Source organism: Oncorhynchus kisutch, unplaced genomic scaffold, assembly GCF_002021735.2.
Source record: "Oncorhynchus kisutch isolate 150728-3 unplaced genomic scaffold, Okis_V2 scaffold4007, whole genome shotgun sequence".
NCBI classification, from domain to species: domain Eukaryota; kingdom Metazoa; phylum Chordata; class Actinopteri; order Salmoniformes; family Salmonidae; genus Oncorhynchus; species Oncorhynchus kisutch.
In genome coordinates, this window is record NW_022265952.1 from 98,878 (window position 1) to 119,632 (window position 20,755).

Here is a 20,755-nt window from a genome sequence, read left to right on the forward strand (position 1 = left end):
CACCCTTTTCACCTACCTCATCCCCGTACTGTTTTTATTTATTTACTTTTCTGCTCTTCTGCACACCAATATCTCTACCTGTACATGACCATCTGATCTTTTATCACTCCAGTGTTAATCTGCAAAATTGTAATTATTTGAATACCTCCTCATGCCTTTTGCACACATTGTATATAGACCCCCCCTTCGTTTTCTACTGTGTTATTGACTTGTTAATTGTTTACTCCATGTGTAACTCTTTGTTGTATGCTCACACTGCTATGCTTTATCTTGGCCAGGTCGCAGTTGCAAATGAGAACTTGTTCTCAACTAGCCTACCTGGTTAAATAAAGGTGAAATAAAAAAAAATAAACACAGAGATAGATAGATAGAAGGCTGGAGCACACAGAGATAGATAGATAGAAGGCTGGAGCACACAGAGATAGATAGATAGAAGGCTGGAGCACACAGAGATAGATAGATAGAAGGCTGGAGCACACAGAGATAGATAGAAGGCTGGAGCACACAGAGATAGATAGAAGGCTGGAGCACACAGAGATAGATAGAAGGCTGGAGCACACAGAGATAGATAGAAGGCTGGAGCACACAGAGATAGATAGAAGGCTGGAGCACACAGAGATAGATAGATAGAAGGCTGGAGCACACAGAGATAGATAGATAGAAGGCTGGAGCACACAGAGATAGATAGATAGAAGGCTGGAGCACACAGAGATAGATAGATAGAAGGCTGGAGCACACAGAGATAGATAGAAGGCTGGAGCACACAGAGATAGATAGAAGGCTGGAGCACACAGAGATAGATAGAAGGCTGGAGCACACAGAGATAGATAGAAGGCTGGAGCACACAGAGAGATAGAAGGCTGGAGCACACAGAGAGATAGAAGGCTGGAACACACAGAGAGATAGAAGGCTGGAGAACACAGAGAGATAGAAGGCTGGAACACACAGAGAGATAGAAGGCTGGAACACACAGAGAGATAGAAGGCTGGAACACACAGAGAGATAGAAGGCTGGAACACACAGATATATAGAAGGCTGGAACACACAGATATATAGAAGGCTGGAACACACAGATATATAGAAGGCTGGAACACACATATATAGAAGGCTGGAACACACAGAGAGATAGAAGGCTGGAACACACAGAGAGATAGAAGGCTGGAACACACAGAGAGATAGAAGGCTGGAACACACAGAGAGATAGAAGGCTGGAACACACAGAGAGATAGAAGGCTGGAACACACAGAGAGATAGAAGGCTGGAACACACAGAGAGATAGAAGGCTGGAACACACAGAGAGATAGAAGGCTGGAACACACAGAGAGATAGAAGGTTGGAACACACAGATATATAGAAGGCTGTACACCTGGGAACAAAGAGCTAAAGGTTGGAATGCCTGGGAACACAGAACAACAAGGCAAGACAAAGAGTCTTCCCCCTCAGCAGGCTGAAAAGATTTGGCATGAGTCCCCAGATCCTCCAAAAGTTCTACAGCTGCACCATTGAGAGCATCTTGACTGGCTGGATCACCGCTTGGTACGGAAACTGCTCGGCTTCCGACCGCAAGGCGCTACAGAGGGTAGTGCGTACGGCCCAGTACATCACTGGGGCCAAGCTTCCTGCCATCCAGGACCTCTATACCAGACGGTGTCAGGGGAAGGCCCTAAAAACTGTCAGACTAAAGCCACCCAAGTCATAGACTGTTCTCAGTCTGCTACTGCACGGCAAGTGGTACCGATGCACCAAGTCTGGAACCAACAGGACCCTGACCAGCTTCTTCCCCCAAGCCATAAGACTGATAAATAGTTAGCCAGCAGCTACCCAGACTTTCTACATAGGACCTCCCTTACCTCGTACCCCTGCACATGGACTCAGTACTGGTACCCCGTGTATATAGCCAAGTTATTACCTCGTACCCCTGCACATGGACTCAGTACTGGTACCCCGTGTATATAGCCAAGTTAGTACCTCGTACCCCTGCACATGGACTCAGTACTGGTACCCCGTGTATAGAGCCAAGTTATCGTTACTCAGTGTGTGTATAGAGCCAAGTTATGGTTACTCAATGTGTGTAGAGCCAAGTTATCATTACTCATTGTGTATAGAGCCAAGTTATCATTACTCATTGTGTATAGAGCCAAGTTATCATTACTCATTGTGTATAGAGCCAAGTTATCATTACTCATTGTGTATAGAGCCAAGTTATCGTTACTCATTGTGTATAGAGCCAAGTTATCATTACTCAGTGTGTATAGAGCCAAGTTATCGTTACTCAGTGTGTATAGAGCCAAGTTATCGTTACTCAGTGTGTATAGAGCCAAGTTATCGTTACTCAGTGTGTATAGAGCCAAGTTATCGTTACTCATTGTGTATAGAGCCAAGTTATCGTTACTCAGTGTGCATAGAGCCAAGTTATCATTACTCAGTGTGCATAGAGCCAAGTTATCATTACTCAGTGTGCATAGAGCCAAGTTATCATTACTCAGTGTGTGTATAGAGCCAAGTTATCGTTACTCAGTGTGTGTTTATTGACGTGTGATTACTGTTGTACTACTTGTCTATGTTCTTTCTCTCTGCCTTGTTGGGAAGGACCAATCAGCTGTTAGTCTACACCTGTTGTTTACCAAGCATGTGATTTCGATATTGTTATCAAGATTGACAGAACCATGCTACAACACACTGTAGATATGGAGATCAGCTGACTCAGGGACTGTTCTATAGAGGCAGAGACTCAGAGACAAGGTGTGGTTCTCATTCTAACACTCCCATTGGTCTGTAGAGGCAGAGACAAGGTGTGGTTCTCATTCTAACACTCCCATTGGTCTGTAGAGGCAGAGACAAGGTGTGGTTCTCATTCTAACACTCCCATTGGTCTGTAGAGGCAGAGACAAGGTGTGGTTCTCATTCTAACACTCCCATTGGTCTGTAGAGGCAGAGACAAGGTGTGGTTCTCATTCTAACACTCCCATTGGTCTGTAGAGGTAGAGACTCAGAGACAAGGTGTTGTTCTCATTCCAACACTCCCATTGGTCTGTAGAGGCAGAGACAAGGTGTTGTTCTCATTCCAACACTCCCATTGGTCTGTAGAGGCAGAGACTCAGAGACAAGGTGTGGTTCTCATTCTAACACTCCCATTGGTCTGTAGAGGTAGAGACTCAGAGACAAGGTGTTGTTCTCATTCTAACACTCCCATTGGTCTATAGAGGCAGAGACAAGGTGTGGTTCTCATTCCAACACTCCCATTGGTCTGTAGAGGCAGAGACAAGGTGTTGTTCTCATTCCAACACTCCCATTGGTCTGTAGAGGCAGAGACAAGGTGTTGTTCTCATTCCAACACTCCCATTGGTCTGTAGAGGCAGAGACAAGGTGTGGTTCTCATTCTAACATTCCCATTGGTCTGTAGAGGCAGAGACTCAGAGACAAGGTGTGGTTCTCATTCTAACACTCCCATTGGTCTGTAGAGGCAGAGACAAGGTGTGGTTCTCATTCCAACACTCCCATTGGTCTGTAGAGGCAGAGACAAGGTGTTGTTCTCATTCTAACACTCCCATTGGTCTGTAGAGGCAGAGACAAGGTGTGGTTCTCATTCTAACACTCCCATTGGTCTGTAGAGGCAGAGACAAGGTGTGGTTCTCATTCTAACACTCCCATTGGTCTGTAGAGGTAGAGACTCAGAGACAAGGTGTTGTTCTCATTCCAACACTCCCATTGGTCTGTAGAGGCAGAGACAAGGTGTTGTTCTCATTCCAACACTCCCATTGGTCTGTAGAGGCAGAGACTCAGAGACAAGGTGTGGTTCTCATTCTAACACTCCCATTGGTCTGTAGAGGTAGAGACTCAGAGACAAGGTGTTGTTCTCATTCCAACACTCCCATTGGTCTGTAGAGGCAGAGACAAGGTGTTGTTCTCATTCCAACACTCCCATTGGTCTGTAGAGGCAGAGACTCAGAGACAAGGTGTGGTTCTCATTCTAACACTCCCATTGGTCTGTAGAGGTAGAGACTCAGAGACAAGGTGTTGTTCTCATTCTAACACTCCCATTGGTCTATAGAGGCAGAGACAAGGTGTGGTTCTCATTCCAACACTCCCATTGGTCTGTAGAGGCAGAGACAAGGTGTTGTTCTCATTCCAACACTCCCATTGGTCTGTAGAGGCAGAGACAAGGTGTGGTTCTCATTCTAACACTCCCATTGGTCTGTAGAGGCAGAGACTCAGAGACAAGGTGTGGTTCTCATTCTAACACTCCCATTGGTCTGTAGAGGCAGAGACAAGGTGTGGTTCTCATTCCAACACTCCCATTGGTCTGTAGAGGCAGAGACTCAGAGACAAGGTGTTGTTCTCATTCCAACACTCCCATTGGTCTGTAGAGGCAGAGACAAGGTGTGGTTCTCATTCTAACACTCCCATTGGTCTGTAGAGGCAGAGACTCAGAGACAAGGTGTGGTTCTCATTCTAACACTCCCATTGGTCTGTAGAGGCAGAGACTCAGAGACAAGGTGTTGTTCTCATTCCAACACTCCCATTGGTCTGTAGAGGCAGAGACAAGGTGTGGTTCTCATTCCAACACTCCCATTGGTCTGTAGAGGCAGAGACAAGGTGTGGTTCTCATTCTAACACTCCATTGGTCTGTAGAGGCAGAGACTCAGAGACAAGGTGTGGTTCTCATTCTAACACTCCCATTGGTCTGTAGAGGCAGAGACAAGGTGTGGTTCTCATTCCAACACTCCCATTGGTCTATAGAGGCAGAGACAAGGTGTTGTTCTCATTCCAACACTCCCATTGGTCTATAGAGGCAGAGACAAGGTGTTGTTCTCATTCCAACACTCCCATTGGTCTGTAGAGGCAGAGACAAGGTGTTGTTCTCATTCCAACACTCCCATTGGTCTGTAGAGGCAGAGACAAGGTGTGGTTCTCATTCTAACATTCCCATTGGTCTGTAGAGGCAGAGACTCAGAGACAAGGTGTGGTTCTCATTCTAACACTCCCATTGGTCTGTAGAGGCAGAGACAAGGTGTGGTTCTCATTCTAACACTCCCATTGGTCTGTAGAGGCAGAGACAAGGTGTGGTTCTCATTCTAACACTCCCATTGGTCTGTAGAGGCAGAGACAAGGTGTGGTTCTCATTCTAACACTCCCATTGGTCTGTAGAGGCAGAGACAAGGTGTTGTTCTCATTCCAACACTCCCATTGGTCTGTAGAGGCAGAGACAAGGTGTTGTTCTCATTCCAACACTCCCATTGGTCTGTAGAGGCAGAGACTCAGAGACAAGGTGTGGTTCTCATTCCAACACTCCCATTGGTCTGTAGAGGCAGAGACAAGGTGTGGTTCTCATTCTAACACTCCCATTGGTCTGTAGAGGCAGAGACTCAGAGACAAGGTGTTGTTCTCATTCCAACACTCCCATTGGTCTGTAGAGGCAGAGACAAGGTGTGGTTCTCATTCCAACACTCCCATTGGTCTGTAGAGGCAGAGACAAGGTGTTGTTCTCATTCCAACACTCCCATTGGTCTGTAGAGGCAGAGACAAGGTGTTGTTGTCATTCTAACACTCCCATTGGTCTATAGAGGCAGAGACAAGGTGTTGTTCTCATTCCAACACTCCCATTGGTCTGTAGAGGCAGAGACTCAGAGACAAGGTGTGGTTCTCATTCTAACACTCCCATTGGTCTGTAGAGGCAGAGACAAGGTGTGGTTCTCATTCCAACACTCCCATTGGTCTATAGAGGCAGAGACTCAGAGACAAGGTGTTGTTCTCATTCCAACACTCCCATTGGTCTATAGAGGCAGAGACAAGGTGTTGTTCTCATTCCAACACTCCCATTGGTCTATAGAGGCAGAGACAAGGTGTTGTTCTCATTCCAACACTCCCATTGGTCTGTAGAGGCAGAGACAAGGTGTTGTTCTCATTCCACCACTCCCATTGGTCTGTAGAGGCAGAGACAAGGTGTGGTTCTCATTCTAACATTCCCATTGGTCTGTAGAGGCAGAGACTCAGAGACAAGGTGTGGTTCTCATTCTAACACTCCCATTGGTCTGTAGAGGCAGAGACAAGGTGTGGTTCTCATTCTAACACTCCCATTGGTCTGTAGAGGCAGAGACAAGGTGTGGTTCTCATTCTAACACTCCCATTGGTCTGTAGAGGCAGAGACAAGGTGTGGTTCTCATTCTAACACTCCCATTGGTCTGTAGAGGCAGAGACAAGGTGTGGTTCTCATTCTAACACTCCCATTGGTCTGTAGAGGTAGAGACTCAGAGACAAGGTGTTGTTCTCATTCCAACACTCCCATTGGTCTGTAGAGGCAGAGAGAAGGTGTTGTTCTCATTCCAACACTCCCATTGGTCTGTAGAGGCAGAGACTCAGAGACAAGGTGTGGTTCTCATTCTAACACTCCCATTGGTCTGTAGAGGTAGAGACTCAGAGACAAGGTGTTGTTCTCATTCCAACACTCCCATTGGTCTGTAGAGGCAGAGACAAGGTGTTGTTCTCATTCCAACACTCCCATTGGTCTGTAGAGGCAGAGACTCAGAGACAAGGTGTGGTTCTCATTCCAACACTCCCATTGGTCTGTAGAGGCAGAGACAAGGTGTGGTTCTCATTCTAACACTCCCATTGGTCTGTAGAGGCAGAGACTCAGAGACAAGGTGTGGTTCTCATTCCAACACTCCCATTGGTCTAGAGGCAGAGACAAGGTGTGGTTCTCATTCCAACACTCCCATTGGTCTAGAGGCAGAGACAAGGTGTTGTTCTCATTCCAACACTCCCATTGGTCTGTAGAGGCAGAGACTCAGAGACAAGGTGTGGTTCTCATTCTAACACTCCCATTGGTCTATAGAGGCAGAGACAAGGTGTGGTTCTCATTCCAACACTCCCATTGGTCTATAGAGGCAGAGACAAGGTGTGGTTCTCATTCCAACACTCCCATTGGTCTGTAGAGGCAGAGACTCAGAGACAAGGTGTTGTTCTCATTCCAACACTCCCATTGGTCTGTAGAGGCAGAGACAAGGTGTTGTTGTCATTCTAACACTCCCATTGGTCTATAGAGGCAGAGACAAGGTGTGGTTCTCATTCTAACACTCCCATTGGTCTGTAGAGGCAGAGACTCAGAGACAAGGTGTTGTTCTCATTCCAACACTCCCATTGGTCTGTAGAGGCAGAGACAAGGTGTGGTTCTCATTCCAACACTCCCATTGGTCTGTAGAGGCAGAGACAAGGTGTGGTTCTCATTCTAACACTCCCATTGGTCTGTAGAGGCAGAGACTCAGAGACAAGGTGTTGTTCTCATTCCAACACTCCCATTGGTCTGTAGAGGCAGAGACAAGGTGTGGTTCTCATTCCAACACTCCCATTGGTCTGTAGAGGCAGAGACAAGGTGTTGTTCTCATTCCAACACTCCCATTGGTCTGTAGAGGCAGAGACAAGGTGTTGTTGTCATTCTAACACTCCCATTGGTCTATAGAGGCAGAGACAAGGTGTTGTTCTCATTCCAACACTCCCATTGGTCTGTAGAGGCAGAGACTCAGAGACAAGGTGTGGTTCTCATTCTAACACTCCCATTGGTCTGTAGAGGCAGAGACAAGGTGTGGTTCTCATTCTAACACTCCCATTGGTCTGTAGAGGCAGAGACAAGGTGTGGTTCTCATTCTAACACTCCCATTGGTCTGTAGAGGCAGAGACAAGGTGTGGTTCTCATTCTAACACTCCCATTGGTCTGTAGAGGCAGAGACAAGGTGTTGTTCTCATTCCAACACTCCCATTGGTCTGTAGAGGCAGAGACAAGGTGTTGTTCTCATTCCAACACTCCCATTGGTCTGTAGAGGCAGAGACTCAGAGACAAGGTGTGGTTCTCATTCCAACACTCCCATTGGTCTGTAGAGGCAGAGACAAGGTGTGGTTCTCATTCTAACACTCCCATTGGTCTGTAGAGGCAGAGACTCAGAGACAAGGTGTTGTTCTCATTCCAACACTCCCATTGGTCTGTAGAGGCAGAGACAAGGTGTGGTTCTCATTCCAACACTCCCATTGGTCTGTAGAGGCAGAGACAAGGTGTTGTTCTCATTCCAACACTCCCATTGGTCTGTAGAGGCAGAGACAAGGTGTTGTTGTCATTCTAACACTCCCATTGGTCTATAGAGGCAGAGACAAGGTGTTGTTCTCATTCCAACACTCCCATTGGTCTGTAGAGGCAGAGACTCAGAGACAAGGTGTGGTTCTCATTCTAACACTCCCATTGGTCTGTAGAGGCAGAGACAAGGTGTGGTTCTCATTCCAACACTCCCATTGGTCTATAGAGGCAGAGACTCAGAGACAAGGTGTTGTTCTCATTCCAACACTCCCATTGGTCTATAGAGGCAGAGACAAGGTGTTGTTCTCATTCCAACACTCCCATTGGTCTATAGAGGCAGAGACAAGGTGTTGTTCTCATTCCAACACTCCCATTGGTCTGTAGAGGCAGAGACAAGGTGTTGTTCTCATTCCAACACTCCCATTGGTCTGTAGAGGCAGAGACAAGGTGTGGTTCTCATTCTAACATTCCCATTGGTCTGTAGAGGCAGAGACTCAGAGACAAGGTGTGGTTCTCATTCTAACACTCCCATTGGTCTGTAGAGGCAGAGACAAGGTGTGGTTCTCATTCTAACACTCCCATTGGTCTGTAGAGGCAGAGACAAGGTGTGGTTCTCATTCTAACACTCCCATTGGTCTGTAGAGGCAGAGACAAGGTGTGGTTCTCATTCTAACACTCCCATTGGTCTGTAGAGGCAGAGACAAGGTGTGGTTCTCATTCTAACACTCCCATTGGTCTGTAGAGGTAGAGACTCAGAGACAAGGTGTTGTTCTCATTCCAACACTCCCATTGGTCTGTAGAGGCAGAGAGAAGGTGTTGTTCTCATTCCAACACTCCCATTGGTCTGTAGAGGCAGAGACTCAGAGACAAGGTGTGGTTCTCATTCTAACACTCCCATTGGTCTGTAGAGGTAGAGACTCAGAGACAAGGTGTGGTTCTCATTCCAACACTCCCATTGGTCTGTAGAGGCAGAGACAAGGTGTGGTTCTCATTCTAACACTCCCATTGGTCTGTAGAGGCAGAGACTCAGAGACAAGGTGTGGTTCTCATTCCAACACTCCCATTGGTCTAGAGGCAGAGACAAGGTGTGGTTCTCATTCCAACACTCCCATTGGTCTAGAGGCAGAGACAAGGTGTTGTTCTCATTCCAACACTCCCATTGGTCTGTAGAGGCAGAGACTCAGAGACAAGGTGTGGTTCTCATTCTAACACTCCCATTGGTCTATAGAGGCAGAGACAAGGTGTGGTTCTCATTCCAACACTCCCATTGGTCTATAGAGGCAGAGACAAGGTGTGGTTCTCATTCCAACACTCCCATTGGTCTGTAGAGGCAGAGACTCAGAGACAAGGTGTTGTTCTCATTCCAACACTCCCATTGGTCTGTAGAGGCAGAGACAAGGTGTTGTTGTCATTCTAACACTCCCATTGGTCTATAGAGGCAGAGACAAGGTGTGGTTCTCATTCTAACACTCCCATTGGTCTGTAGAGGCAGAGACTCAGAGACAAGGTGTTGTTCTCATTCCAACACTCCCATTGGTCTGTAGAGGCAGAGACAAGGTGTGGTTCTCATTCCAACACTCCCATTGGTCTGTAGAGGCAGAGACAAGGTGTGGTTCTCATTCTAACACTCCCATTGGTCTGTAGAGGCAGAGACTCAGAGACAAGGTGTTGTTCTCATTCCAACACTCCCATTGGTCTGTAGAGGCAGAGACAAGGTGTGGTTCTCATTCCAACACTCCCATTGGTCTGTAGAGGCAGAGACAAGGTGTTGTTCTCATTCCAACACTCCCATTGGTCTGTAGAGGCAGAGACAAGGTGTTGTTGTCATTCTAACACTCCCATTGGTCTATAGAGGCAGAGACAAGGTGTTGTTCTCATTCCAACACTCCCATTGGTCTGTAGAGGCAGAGACTCAGAGACAAGGTGTGGTTCTCATTCTAACACTCCCATTGGTCTGTAGAGGCAGAGACAAGGTGTGGTTCTCATTCCAACACTCCCATTGGTCTATAGAGGCAGAGACTCAGAGACAAGGTGTTGTTCTCATTCCAACACTCCCATTGGTCTATAGAGGCAGAGACAAGGTGTTGTTCTCATTCCAACACTCCCATTGGTCTATAGAGGCAGAGACAAGGTGTTGTTCTCATTCCAACACTCCCATTGGTCTATAGAGGCAGAGACAAGGTGTTGTTCTCATTCCAACACTCCCATTGGTCTATAGAGGCAGAGACAAGGTGTTGTTCTCATTCTAACACTCCCATTGGTCTATAGAGGCAGAGACTCAGAGACAAAGCGTTGTTGTCATTCCAATACTCCCACACCACACATGACTGGAATAGCTGGTAAAGTGACTTTGTGTGTGAGAAAGAGAGATGTCTTTGTTACTATTTCTGTGTTTGAGAAATCCCTGTTCACTAATTTCTGAATTTGCTCGGCAGAACGTGAGTTAACTCCTTGTTTACAGTAACTGCTATGTACGTCTCAGTGTTTTAATGGACTGTCTGTGTGAATACAGCCTGAGCAACTGAAGTAGCTGGCCTGGCTGGCTGGCCTGGCTGGCTGGCCTGGCTGGCTGGCCTGGCAGGCTGGCCTGGCTGGCTGGCCTGGTTGGCTGGCCTGGTTGGCTGGCCTGGTTGGCTGGCCTGGTTGGCTGGCCTGGTTGGCTGGCCTGGTTGGCTGGCCTGGTTGGCTGGCCTGGTTGGCTGGCCTGGTTGGCTGGCCTGGTTCTAAAGCTGCATATTTAGACCAGAACAAAAAGTATGAAAAGAAAACAGACAAGACAGAACAGGACAGATCCCAGCAATGATTCAGGACAGAAAGAAACAGACATGTAAAGGCAGGACAGATCCCAGCAATGATTCAGGACAGAAAGAAACAGACATGTAAAGGCAGGATAGATCCCAGCAATGATTCAGGACAGAAAGAGAAACCATTGCAGGACCATCAACAGTCTGGAGTTCTTGGGAATTTCTCTTGTTAGAAACCTCACTTTCCTGTCAGAAATGTTCCTGGCTTTCTTCATGACTGGGAGAAAGAATGGAAAGCCCGGGGGTTTCAACAGTCAAAGTGTGTGTGTGTGTGTGTGTGCGCGCGCAGCAGGACATGCTCCCTTCATCCACACCATTTCCAGGACCACCATCTACATGGAAGCAGAACGGATGGACAGAAGAGCTCCTCCATAACAGCGTTCCAAGTAGGACCCTGTTCCCTATGAAGTCCACTACGGACCCTGGTGAAAACTAGTGCACTATTTAGGGAATAGGGTGCCATTGGAGCTGTACACCGTGACAACATGATTTGATAAACAACATGTCTGTGTCTGAAGCCAGCTGAGTGTTATCAGTTCATCACCACAGCTATAAAAAATCTGTTTACATTACTATGATCCAAGTTTCACTTCTGAAGGCAGGCCAGCCATGACACACACACACACACACACACACACACTCCAGGTTAACCTCTCCCTTCTCTCTCCCTGTCCTAAGGAAACCGCCAGGCTAACCTCTCCCTGTCCCGAGGAAACCTCCAGGCTAACCTCACCCTGTCCCGAGGAAACCTCCAGGCTAACCTCTCCCTGTCCCGAGGAAACCTCCAGGCTAACCTCTCCCTGTCCCGAGGAAACCTCCAGGCTAACCTCACCCTGTCCCGGGGAAACCTTCAGGTTAACCTCTCCCTGTCCCGAGGAAACCTTCAGGTTAACCTCTCCCTGTCCCGAGGAAACCTTCAGGTTAACCTCTCCCTGTCCCGAGGAAACCTTCAGGTTAACCTCTTCCTTCTCTCTCCCTGCTCTGAGGAAACCTCCAGACTAACCTCTCCCTTCTCTCTCCCTGTCCTGATGAAATCTCCAGGCTAACCTCTCCCTGCCCTGAGGAAATCACCATGTTAACCTCTCCCTTCTCTCTCCCTGTCCTGAGGAAACCTCCAGGCTAACCTCTCCATGTCCTGAGGAAACCTCCAGGCTAACCTCTCCCTGTCCTGAGGAAACCTCCAGGTTAACCTCTCCCTTCTCTCTCCCTGTCCTGGGGAAACATCCAGACCAACCTCTCCCTTCTCGCTCCCTGCTCTGAGGAAACCTCCAGGTTAACCTCTCCCTTCTCTCTCCCTGTCCTAAGGAAACCTCCAGGCTAACCTCTCCCTGTCCTGAGGAAACCACCAGGTTAACCTCTCCCTTCTCTCTCCCTGTCCTGAGGAATCCTCCAGGCTAACCTCTCCCTGTCCTGAGGAAACCTCCAGGCTAACCTCTCCCTGTCCTGAGGAAATCTCCAGGCTAACCTCTCCCTTCTCGCTCCCTGCTCTGAGGAAACCTCCAGGTTAACCTCTCCCTTCTCTCTCCCTGTCCTAAGGAAACCTCCAGGCTAACCTCTCCCTGTCCTGAGGAAACCACCAGGTTAAACTCTCCCTTCTCTCTCCCTGTCCTGAGGAATCCTCCAGGCTAACCTCTCCCTGTCCTGAGGAAACCTCCAGGCTAACCTCTCCCTGTCCTGAGGAAACCTCCAGGCTAACCTCTCCCTGTCCTGAGGAAATCTCCAGGCTAACCTCTCCCTGTCCTGAGGAAACCTCCAGGTTAACCTCTCCCTTCTCTCTCCCTGTCCTGAGGAAACCTCCAGGCCAATCTCTCCCTTCTCTCTCCCTGTCCTGGGGAAACCTCCAGGCTAACCTCTCCCTGCCCTGAGGAAACCACCAGGTTAACCTCTCCCTTCTCTCTCCCTGCTCTGAGGAAACCTCCAGGTTAACCTCTCCCTTCTCTCTCCCTGTCCTGAGGAAACCACCAGGTTAACCTCTCCCTTCTCTCTCCCTGTCCTGAGGAAACCACCAGGTTAACCTCTCCCTTCTCTCTCCCTGTCCTGAGGAAACCTCCAGGCTAACCTCTCCCTGTCCTGAGGAAACCACCAGGCTAACCTCTCCCTGTCCTGAGGAATCCTCCAGGCTAACCTCTCCCTGTCCTGAGGAAACCTCCAGGCTAACCTCTCCCTGTCCTGAGGAAACCTCCAGGTTAATCTCTCCCTGTCCTGAGGAAACCTCCAAGTTAACCTCTTCCTTCTCTCTCCCTGCTCTGAGGAAACCTCCAGGCTAACCTCTCCCTTCTCTCTCCCTGTCCTGATGAAATCTCCAGGCTAACCTCTCCCTGCCCTGAGGAAATCACCATGTTAACCTCTCCCTTCTCTCTCCCTGTCCTGGGGAAACCTCCAGATTAACCTCTCCCTGTCCTGGGGAATCCTCCAGGCTAACCTCTCCCTGTCCTGAGGAAACCTCCAGGCTAACCTCTCCCTGTCCTGAGGAAACCTCCAGGCTAACCTCTCCCTGTCCTGAGGAAACCTCCAGGCTAACCTCTCCCTGTCCTGAGGAAACCACCAGGTTAACCTCTCCCTTCTCTCTCCCTGTCCTGAGGAAACAGCCATGCTAACCTCTCCCTGCTCTCTCCCTGTACTGAGGAAACCTCCAGGCTAACCTCTCCCTGTCCTGAGGAAACCTCCAGGCTAACCTCTCCCTGTCCTGAGGAAACCTCCAGGCTAACCTCTCCCTGTCCTGAGGAAACCTCCAGGTTAACCTCTCCCTTCTCTCTCCCTGTCCTAAGGAAACCTCCAGGCTAACCTCTCCCTGTCCTGAGGAAACCACCAGGTTAACCTCTCCCTTCTCTCTCCCTGTCCTGAGGAATCCTCCAGGCTAACCTCTCCCTGTCCTGAGGAAACCTCCAGGCTAACCTCTCCCTGTCCTGAGGAAACCTCCAGGCTAACCTCTCCCTGTCCTGAGGAAATCTCCAGGCTAACCTCTCCCTGTCCTGAGGAAACCTCCAGGCTAACCTCTCCCTTCTCTCTCCCTGTCCTGGAGAAACCTCCAGGCTAACCTCTCCCTGCCCTAAGGAAACCACCAGGTTAACCTCTCCCTTCTCTCTCCCTGCTCTGAGGAAACCTCCAGGTTAACCTCTCCCTTCTCTCTCCCTGTCCTGAGGAAACCACCAGGTTAACCTCTCCCTTCTCTCTCCCTGTCCTGAGGAAACCACCAGGTTAACCTCTCCCTTCTCTCTCCCTGTCCTGAGGAAACCTCCAGGCTAACCTCTCCCTGTCCTGAGGAAACCTCCAGGCTAACCTCTCCCTTCTCTCTCCCTGTCCTGGGGAAACCTCCAGGCTAACCTCTCCCTGCCCTGAGGAAACCACCAGGTTAACCTCTCCCTTCTCTCTCCCTGCTCTGAGGAAACCTCCAGGTTAACCTCTCCCTTCTCTCTCCCTGTCCTGAGGAAACCACCAGGTTAACCTCTCCCTTCTCTCTCCCTGTCCTGAGGAAACCACCAGGTTAACCTCTCCCTTCTCTCTCCCTGTCCTGAGGAAACCTCCAGGCTAACCTCTCCCTGTCCTGAGGAAACCACCAGGCTAACCTCTCCCTGTCCTGAGGAATCCTCCAGGCTAACCTCTCCCTGTCCTGAGGAAACCTCCAGGCTAACCTCTCCCTGTCCTGAGGAAACCTCCAGGCTAACCTCTCCCTGTCCTGAGGAAACCTCCAGGTTAACCTCTCCCTGTCCTGAGGAAACCTCCAGGTTAACCTCTCCCTGTCCTGAGGAAACCTCCAGGTTAATCTCTCCCTGTCCTGAGGAAACCTCCAGGTTAACCTCTTCCTTCTCTCTCCCTGCTCTGAGGAAACCTCCAGGCTAACCTCTCCCTTCTCTCTCCCTGTCCTGATGAAATCTCCAGGCTAACCTCTCCCTGCCCTGAGGAAATCACCATGTTAACCTCTCCCTTCTCTCTCCCTGTCCTGGGGAAACCTCCAGATTAACCTCTCCCTGTCCTGGGGAATCCTCCAGGCTAACCTCTCCCTGTCCTGAGGAAACCTCCAGGCTAACCTCTCCCTGTCCTGAGGAAACCTCCAGGCTAACCTCTCCCTGTCCTGAGGAAACCTCCAGGCTAACCTCTCCCTGTCCTGAGGAAACCTCCAGGCTAACCTATCCCTTCTCTCTCCCTGTCCTGGGGAAACCTCCAGGCTAACCTCTCCCTGTCCTGAGGAAACCTCCAGGCTAACCTCTCCCTTCTCTCTCCCTGTCCTGAGGAAACCTCCAGGCTAACCTCTCCCTGTCCTGAGGAAACCTCCAGGCTAACCTCTCCCTTCTCTCTCCATGTCCTGAGGAAACCTCCAGGCTAACCTCTCCCTTCCCTCTCCCTGTCCTGAGGTAACTTCCAAGCTAACCTCTCCCTTCTCTCTCCATGCCCTGAGGTAACCTCCAGCCTAACCTCTCCCTGTCCTGAGGTAACCTCCAGCCTAAACTCTTCCTGTCCTGAGGTAACCTCTAGCCTAACCTCTTCCTGCCCTGAGGTAACCTCCAGCCTAACCTCTTCCTGCTCTGAGGAAAGGGAGGAACAACATCATTCCAATACAAAAGTGAAAGTTTATGTGTGGAATCTAACAGGAGAAATTCCCACAAATTTCCAACTGTTGATATGGCCCCGTTTTGCTTTCAGATGATACGTAACTATGGCAACTACATCAATCATTAATAACTGGCCTGCATGACACAGAGCTGTGGCTAGTCTCCAGGTTAGCCTGGAGGTTTCCTCAGGGCAGGGAGAGGGAAGGGAGAGGTTAGCCTGGAGTATTCCTCAGGACAGGGAGAGAGAAGGGAGAGGTTAGTTAACATGCCACTCCTTGTCGTTGCCATACAGACGGAGTCTCTGACAAGTTCAACGTGCAATATGCAGATGGTTTACGGCAGAGTTGCTCATTGGTTGTTCGAAATAACAATATTTTCCATGAGGCTAGAATGTTAGTAGTTCTATATCAGAATAATCCAGAAGCTAGAATGTTACTGTAGTTCTATATCAGAATAATCCAGAGGCTAGAATGTTACTGTAGTTCTATATCAGAATAATCCAGAGACTAGAATGTTACTGTAGTTCTATATCAGAATAATCCAGAGACTAGAATGTTACTGTAGTTCTATATCAGAATAATTCAGAGGCTAGAACATTACTGTAGTTCTATATCAGAATAATCCAGAGGCTAGAATGTTACTGTAGTTCTATATCAGAATAATCCAGAGGCTAGATGTGTTACTGTAGTTCTATATCAGAATAATCCAGAGGCTAGAATGTTACTGTAGATCTATATCAGGATAATCCAGAAACTAGAATGTTACTGTAGTTCTATATCAGAATAATTCAGAGGCTAGAATGTTACTGTGGTTCTATATCAAAATAATCCAGAGGCTAGAATGTTACTGTAGTTCTATATCAGAATAATCCAGAGGCTAGATGTGTTACTGTAGTTCTATATCAGAATAATCCAGAGGCTAGAATGTTACTGTAGTTCTATATCAGAATAATCCAGAAGCTAGAATGTTACTGTAGTTCTATATCAGAATAATTCAGAGGCTAGATGTGTTACTGTAGTTCTATATCAGAATAATCCAGAGACTAGAATGTTACTGTAGTTCTATATCAGAATAATCCAGAGACTAGAATGTTACTGTAGTTCTATATCAGAATAATCCAGAGGCTAGAATGTTACTGTAGTTCTATATCAGAATAATCCAGAGGCTAGAATGTTACTGTAGTTCTATATCAGAATAATCCAGAGGCTAGAATGTTACTGTAGTTCTTTATCAGAATAATCCAGAGACTAGAACATTACTGTAGTTCTATATCAGAATAATCCAGAGACTAGAATGTTACTGTAGTTCTATATCAGAATAATCCAGAGACTAGAATGTTACTGTAGTTCTATATCAGAATAATTCAGATGCTAGAATGTTACTGTAGTTCTATATCAGAATAATCCAGAGGATAGAATGTTACTGTAGTTCTATATCAGAATAATCCAGAGGCTAGAATGTTACTGTGGTTCTATATCAGAATAATCCAGAGGCTAGAATGTTACTGTAGTTCTATATCAGAATAATCCAGAGGCTAGATGTGTTACTGTAGTTCTATATCAGAATAATCCAGAGGCTAGAATGTTACTGTAGTTCTATATCAGAATAATCCAGAAGCTAGAATGTTACTGTAGTTATATATCAGAATAATTCAGAGGCTAGATGTGTTACTGTAGTTCTATATCAGAATAATCCAGAGACTAGAATGTTACTGTAGTTCTATATCAGAATAATCCAGAGACTAGAATGTTACTGTAGTTCTATATCAGAATAATCCAGAAGCTAGAATGTTACTGTAGTTCTATATCAGAATAATCCAGAGGCTAGAATGTTACTGTAGTTCTATATCAGAATAATCCAGAGACTAGAATGTTACTGTAGTTCTATATCAGAATAATCCAGAGACTAGAATGTTACTGTAGTTCTATATCAGAATAATCCAGAGACTAGAATGTTACTGTAGTTCTATATCAGAATAATTCAGATGCTAGAATGTTACTGTAGTTCTATATCAGAATAATCCAGAGGATAGAATGCTACTGTAGTTCTATATCAGAATAATCCAGAGGCTAGAATGTTACTGTGGTTCTATATCAAAATAATCCAGAGGCTAGAATGTTACTGTAGTTCTATATCAGAATAATCCAGAGGCTAGATGTGTTACTGTAGTTCTATATCAGAATAATCCAGAGGCTAGAATGTTACTGTAGTTCTATATCAGAATAATCCAGAAGCTAGAATGTTACTGTAGTTCTATATCAGAATAATTCAGAGGCTAGATGTGTTACTGTAGTTCTATATCAGAATAATCCAGAGACTAGAATGTTACTGTAGTTCTATATCAGAATAATCCAGAGACTAGAATGTTACTGTAGTTCTATATCAGAATAATCCAGAGACTAGAATGTTACTGTAGTTCTATATCAGAATAATCCAGAGGCTAGAATGTTACTGTAGTTCTTTATCAGAATAATCCAGAGACTAGAACATTACTGTAGTTCTATATCAGAATAATCCAGAGACTAGAATGTTACTGTAGTTCTATATCAGAATAATCCAGAGACTAGAATGTTACTGTAGTTCTATATCAGAATAATTCAGATGCTAGAATGTTACTGTAGTTCTATATCAGAATAATCCAGAGGATAGAATGTTACTGTAGTTCTATATCAGAATAATCCAGAGGCTAGAATGTTACTGTGGTTCTATATCAGAATAATCCAGAGGCTAGAATGTTACTGTAGTTCTATATCAGAATAATCCAGAGGCTAGATGTGTTACTGTAGTTCTATATCAGAATAATCCAGAGGCTAGAATGTTACTGTAGTTCTATATCAGAATAATCCAGAAGCTAGAATGTTACTGTAGTTATATATCAGAATAATTCAGAGGCTAGATGTGTTACTGTAGTTCTATATCAGAATAATCCAGAGACTAGAATGTTACTGTAGTTCTATATCAGAATAATCCAGAGACTAGAATGTTACTGTAGTTCTATATCAGAATAATCCAGAAGCTAGAATGTTACTGTAGTTCTATATCAGAATAATCCAGAGGCTAGAATGTTACTGTAGTTCTATATCAGAATAATCCAGAGACTAGAATGTTACTGTAGTTCTATATCAGAATAATCCAGAGACTAGAATGTTACTGTAGTTCTATATCAGAATAATCCAGAGACTAGAATGTTACTGTAGTTCTATATCAGAATAATTCAGATGCTAGAATGTTACTGTAGTTCTATATCAGAATAATCCAGAGGATAGAATGTTACTGTAGTTCTATATCAGAATAATCCAGAGGCTAGAATGTTACTGTGGTTCTATATCAAAATAATCCAGAGGCTAGAATGTTACTGTAGTTCTATATCAGAATAATCCAGAGGCTAGATGTGTTACTGTAGTTCTATATCAGAATAATCCAGAGGCTAGAATGTTACTGTAGTTCTATATCAGAATAATCCAGAACCTAGAATGTTACTGTAGTTCTATATCAGAATAATTCAGAGGCTAGATGTGTTACTGTAGTTCTATATCAGAATAATCCAGAGACTAGAATGTTACTGTAGTTCTATATCAGAATAATCCAGAGGCTAGAATGTTACTGTAGTTCTATATCAGAATAATCCAGAGGCTAGAATGTTACTGTAGTTCTATATCAGAATAATCCAGAGGCTAGAATGTTACTGTAGTTCTATATCAGAATAATCCAGAGGCTAGAATGTTACTGTAGTTCTTTATCAGAATAATCCAGAGGCTAGAATGTTACTGTAGTTCTATATCAGAATAATCCAGAGGCTAGAATGTTACTGTAGACAGCTATGTTCTAGAACATTCTCTCTGTCTAACCTCTGTCCACTTAGAGGAGTAGCTATGTTCTATAACATTCTCTCTGTCTCACTATCAAGGAAGGCCAAAAAGATCCTCAAGGACATCAACCACCCGAGCCACAGCCTTTTCATCCCGCCATCACACGTCTGTGTGTGTTCATCAGTAACTTACCAGGTGGTTGTTGTCATAGACATTATCCTTCATCAGGGAATCAAAGTCACTGAGGAGAAGAAGAACAGATTAGGTTGATGACATGTCACATCAATCACACCACTGACACCTGCCATTATTCCCTGGATCTCATACCCCACTGACGCAAGCTACCTGGCATTATTCCCTGGATCTCACACCCCACTGACGCAAGCTACCTCCTATTATTCCCTGGATCTCACACCCCACTGACGCAAGCTACCTGGCATTATTCCCTGGATCTCACACCCCACTGACGCAAGCTACCTCCTATTATTCCCTGGATCACAATCTAGTCCACAGGAGGCTGGTGGCACCTTGATTGGGGAGAACGGGCTCGTGGTAATGGCTGGAGCGGAATCAGTGGAGTGGTGTCACAATATGTCAAACATTCCATTCGCTCAGACTCCTTTGCAGAATCAGTGGAGTGGTGTCACAATATGTCAAACATTCCATTCGCTCAGACTCCTTTGCAGAATCAGTGGAGTGGTGTCACAATATGTCAAACATTCCATTCGCTCAGACTCCTTTGCAGAATCAGTGGAGTGGTGTCACAATATGTCAAACATTCCATTCGCTCAGACTCCTTTGCAGAATCAGTGGAGTGGTGTCACAATATGTCAAACATTCCATTCGCTCAGACTCCTTTGCAGAATCAGTGGAGTGGTGTCACAATATGTCAAACATTCCATTCGCTCAGACTCCTTTGCAGAATCAGTGGAGTGGTGTCACAATATGTCAAACATTCCATTCGCTCAGACTCCTTTGCAGAATCAGTGGAGTGGTGTCACAATATGTCAAACATTCCATTCGCTCAGACTCCTTTGCAGAATCAGTGGAGTGGTGTCACAATATGTCAAACATTCCATTCGCTCAGACTCCTTTGCAGAATCATTCAAAAACATCTTCACTTGAGAACTTCACCATCATAATGACAGCGTCAGTGATGTCACTCCATCTTATGACCAGTGATTCACTTTGCTATTATTAAAATGTCAAAATGCAACTCAGAGTCAGTCTGACACACACCAGTTTTCCACTGATTCTATAAAAAAATATATATATATTCGGGTCTTTAGACGGAGTTCACCGGAGTGAAACATGTGGAAATGATGCCTTGTCATTCAGACAGTAGACGGCCCAGGCTACTGATTATCTCAAATAGTTAATGTTCTGTTTAGACGGTTACCCTGTCCCCTACTGTTTACTGTAAACCTATAATCTACTGTGTCTTTAAAAAAAAGAAACATTTGACAAAAGACTAGGCTTTATCACTGATGAGATTTCACCGATATACAGATATTGTTGTATTCAGAAATC

The 20,755-nt window shown here is 46.1% G+C and overlaps 1 protein-coding gene across 3 annotated transcripts in view; it reads right to left on the minus strand.

The window, feature by feature from the left end:
* Window positions 1–20,755, minus strand: part of LOC109886284 (MICAL-like protein 2) — a 65,294-nt gene that overhangs the window by 43,805 nt on the left and 734 nt on the right. For all 3 annotated transcript variants that reach the window (XM_031821669.1, XM_031821668.1, XM_031821667.1), the window contains exon 2: window positions 19,418–19,466. In XM_031821669.1, the coding sequence (XP_031677529.1) occupies window positions 19,418–19,466 (49 nt within the window). The remainder of the gene's footprint in view (window positions 1–19,417; window positions 19,467–20,755) is intronic.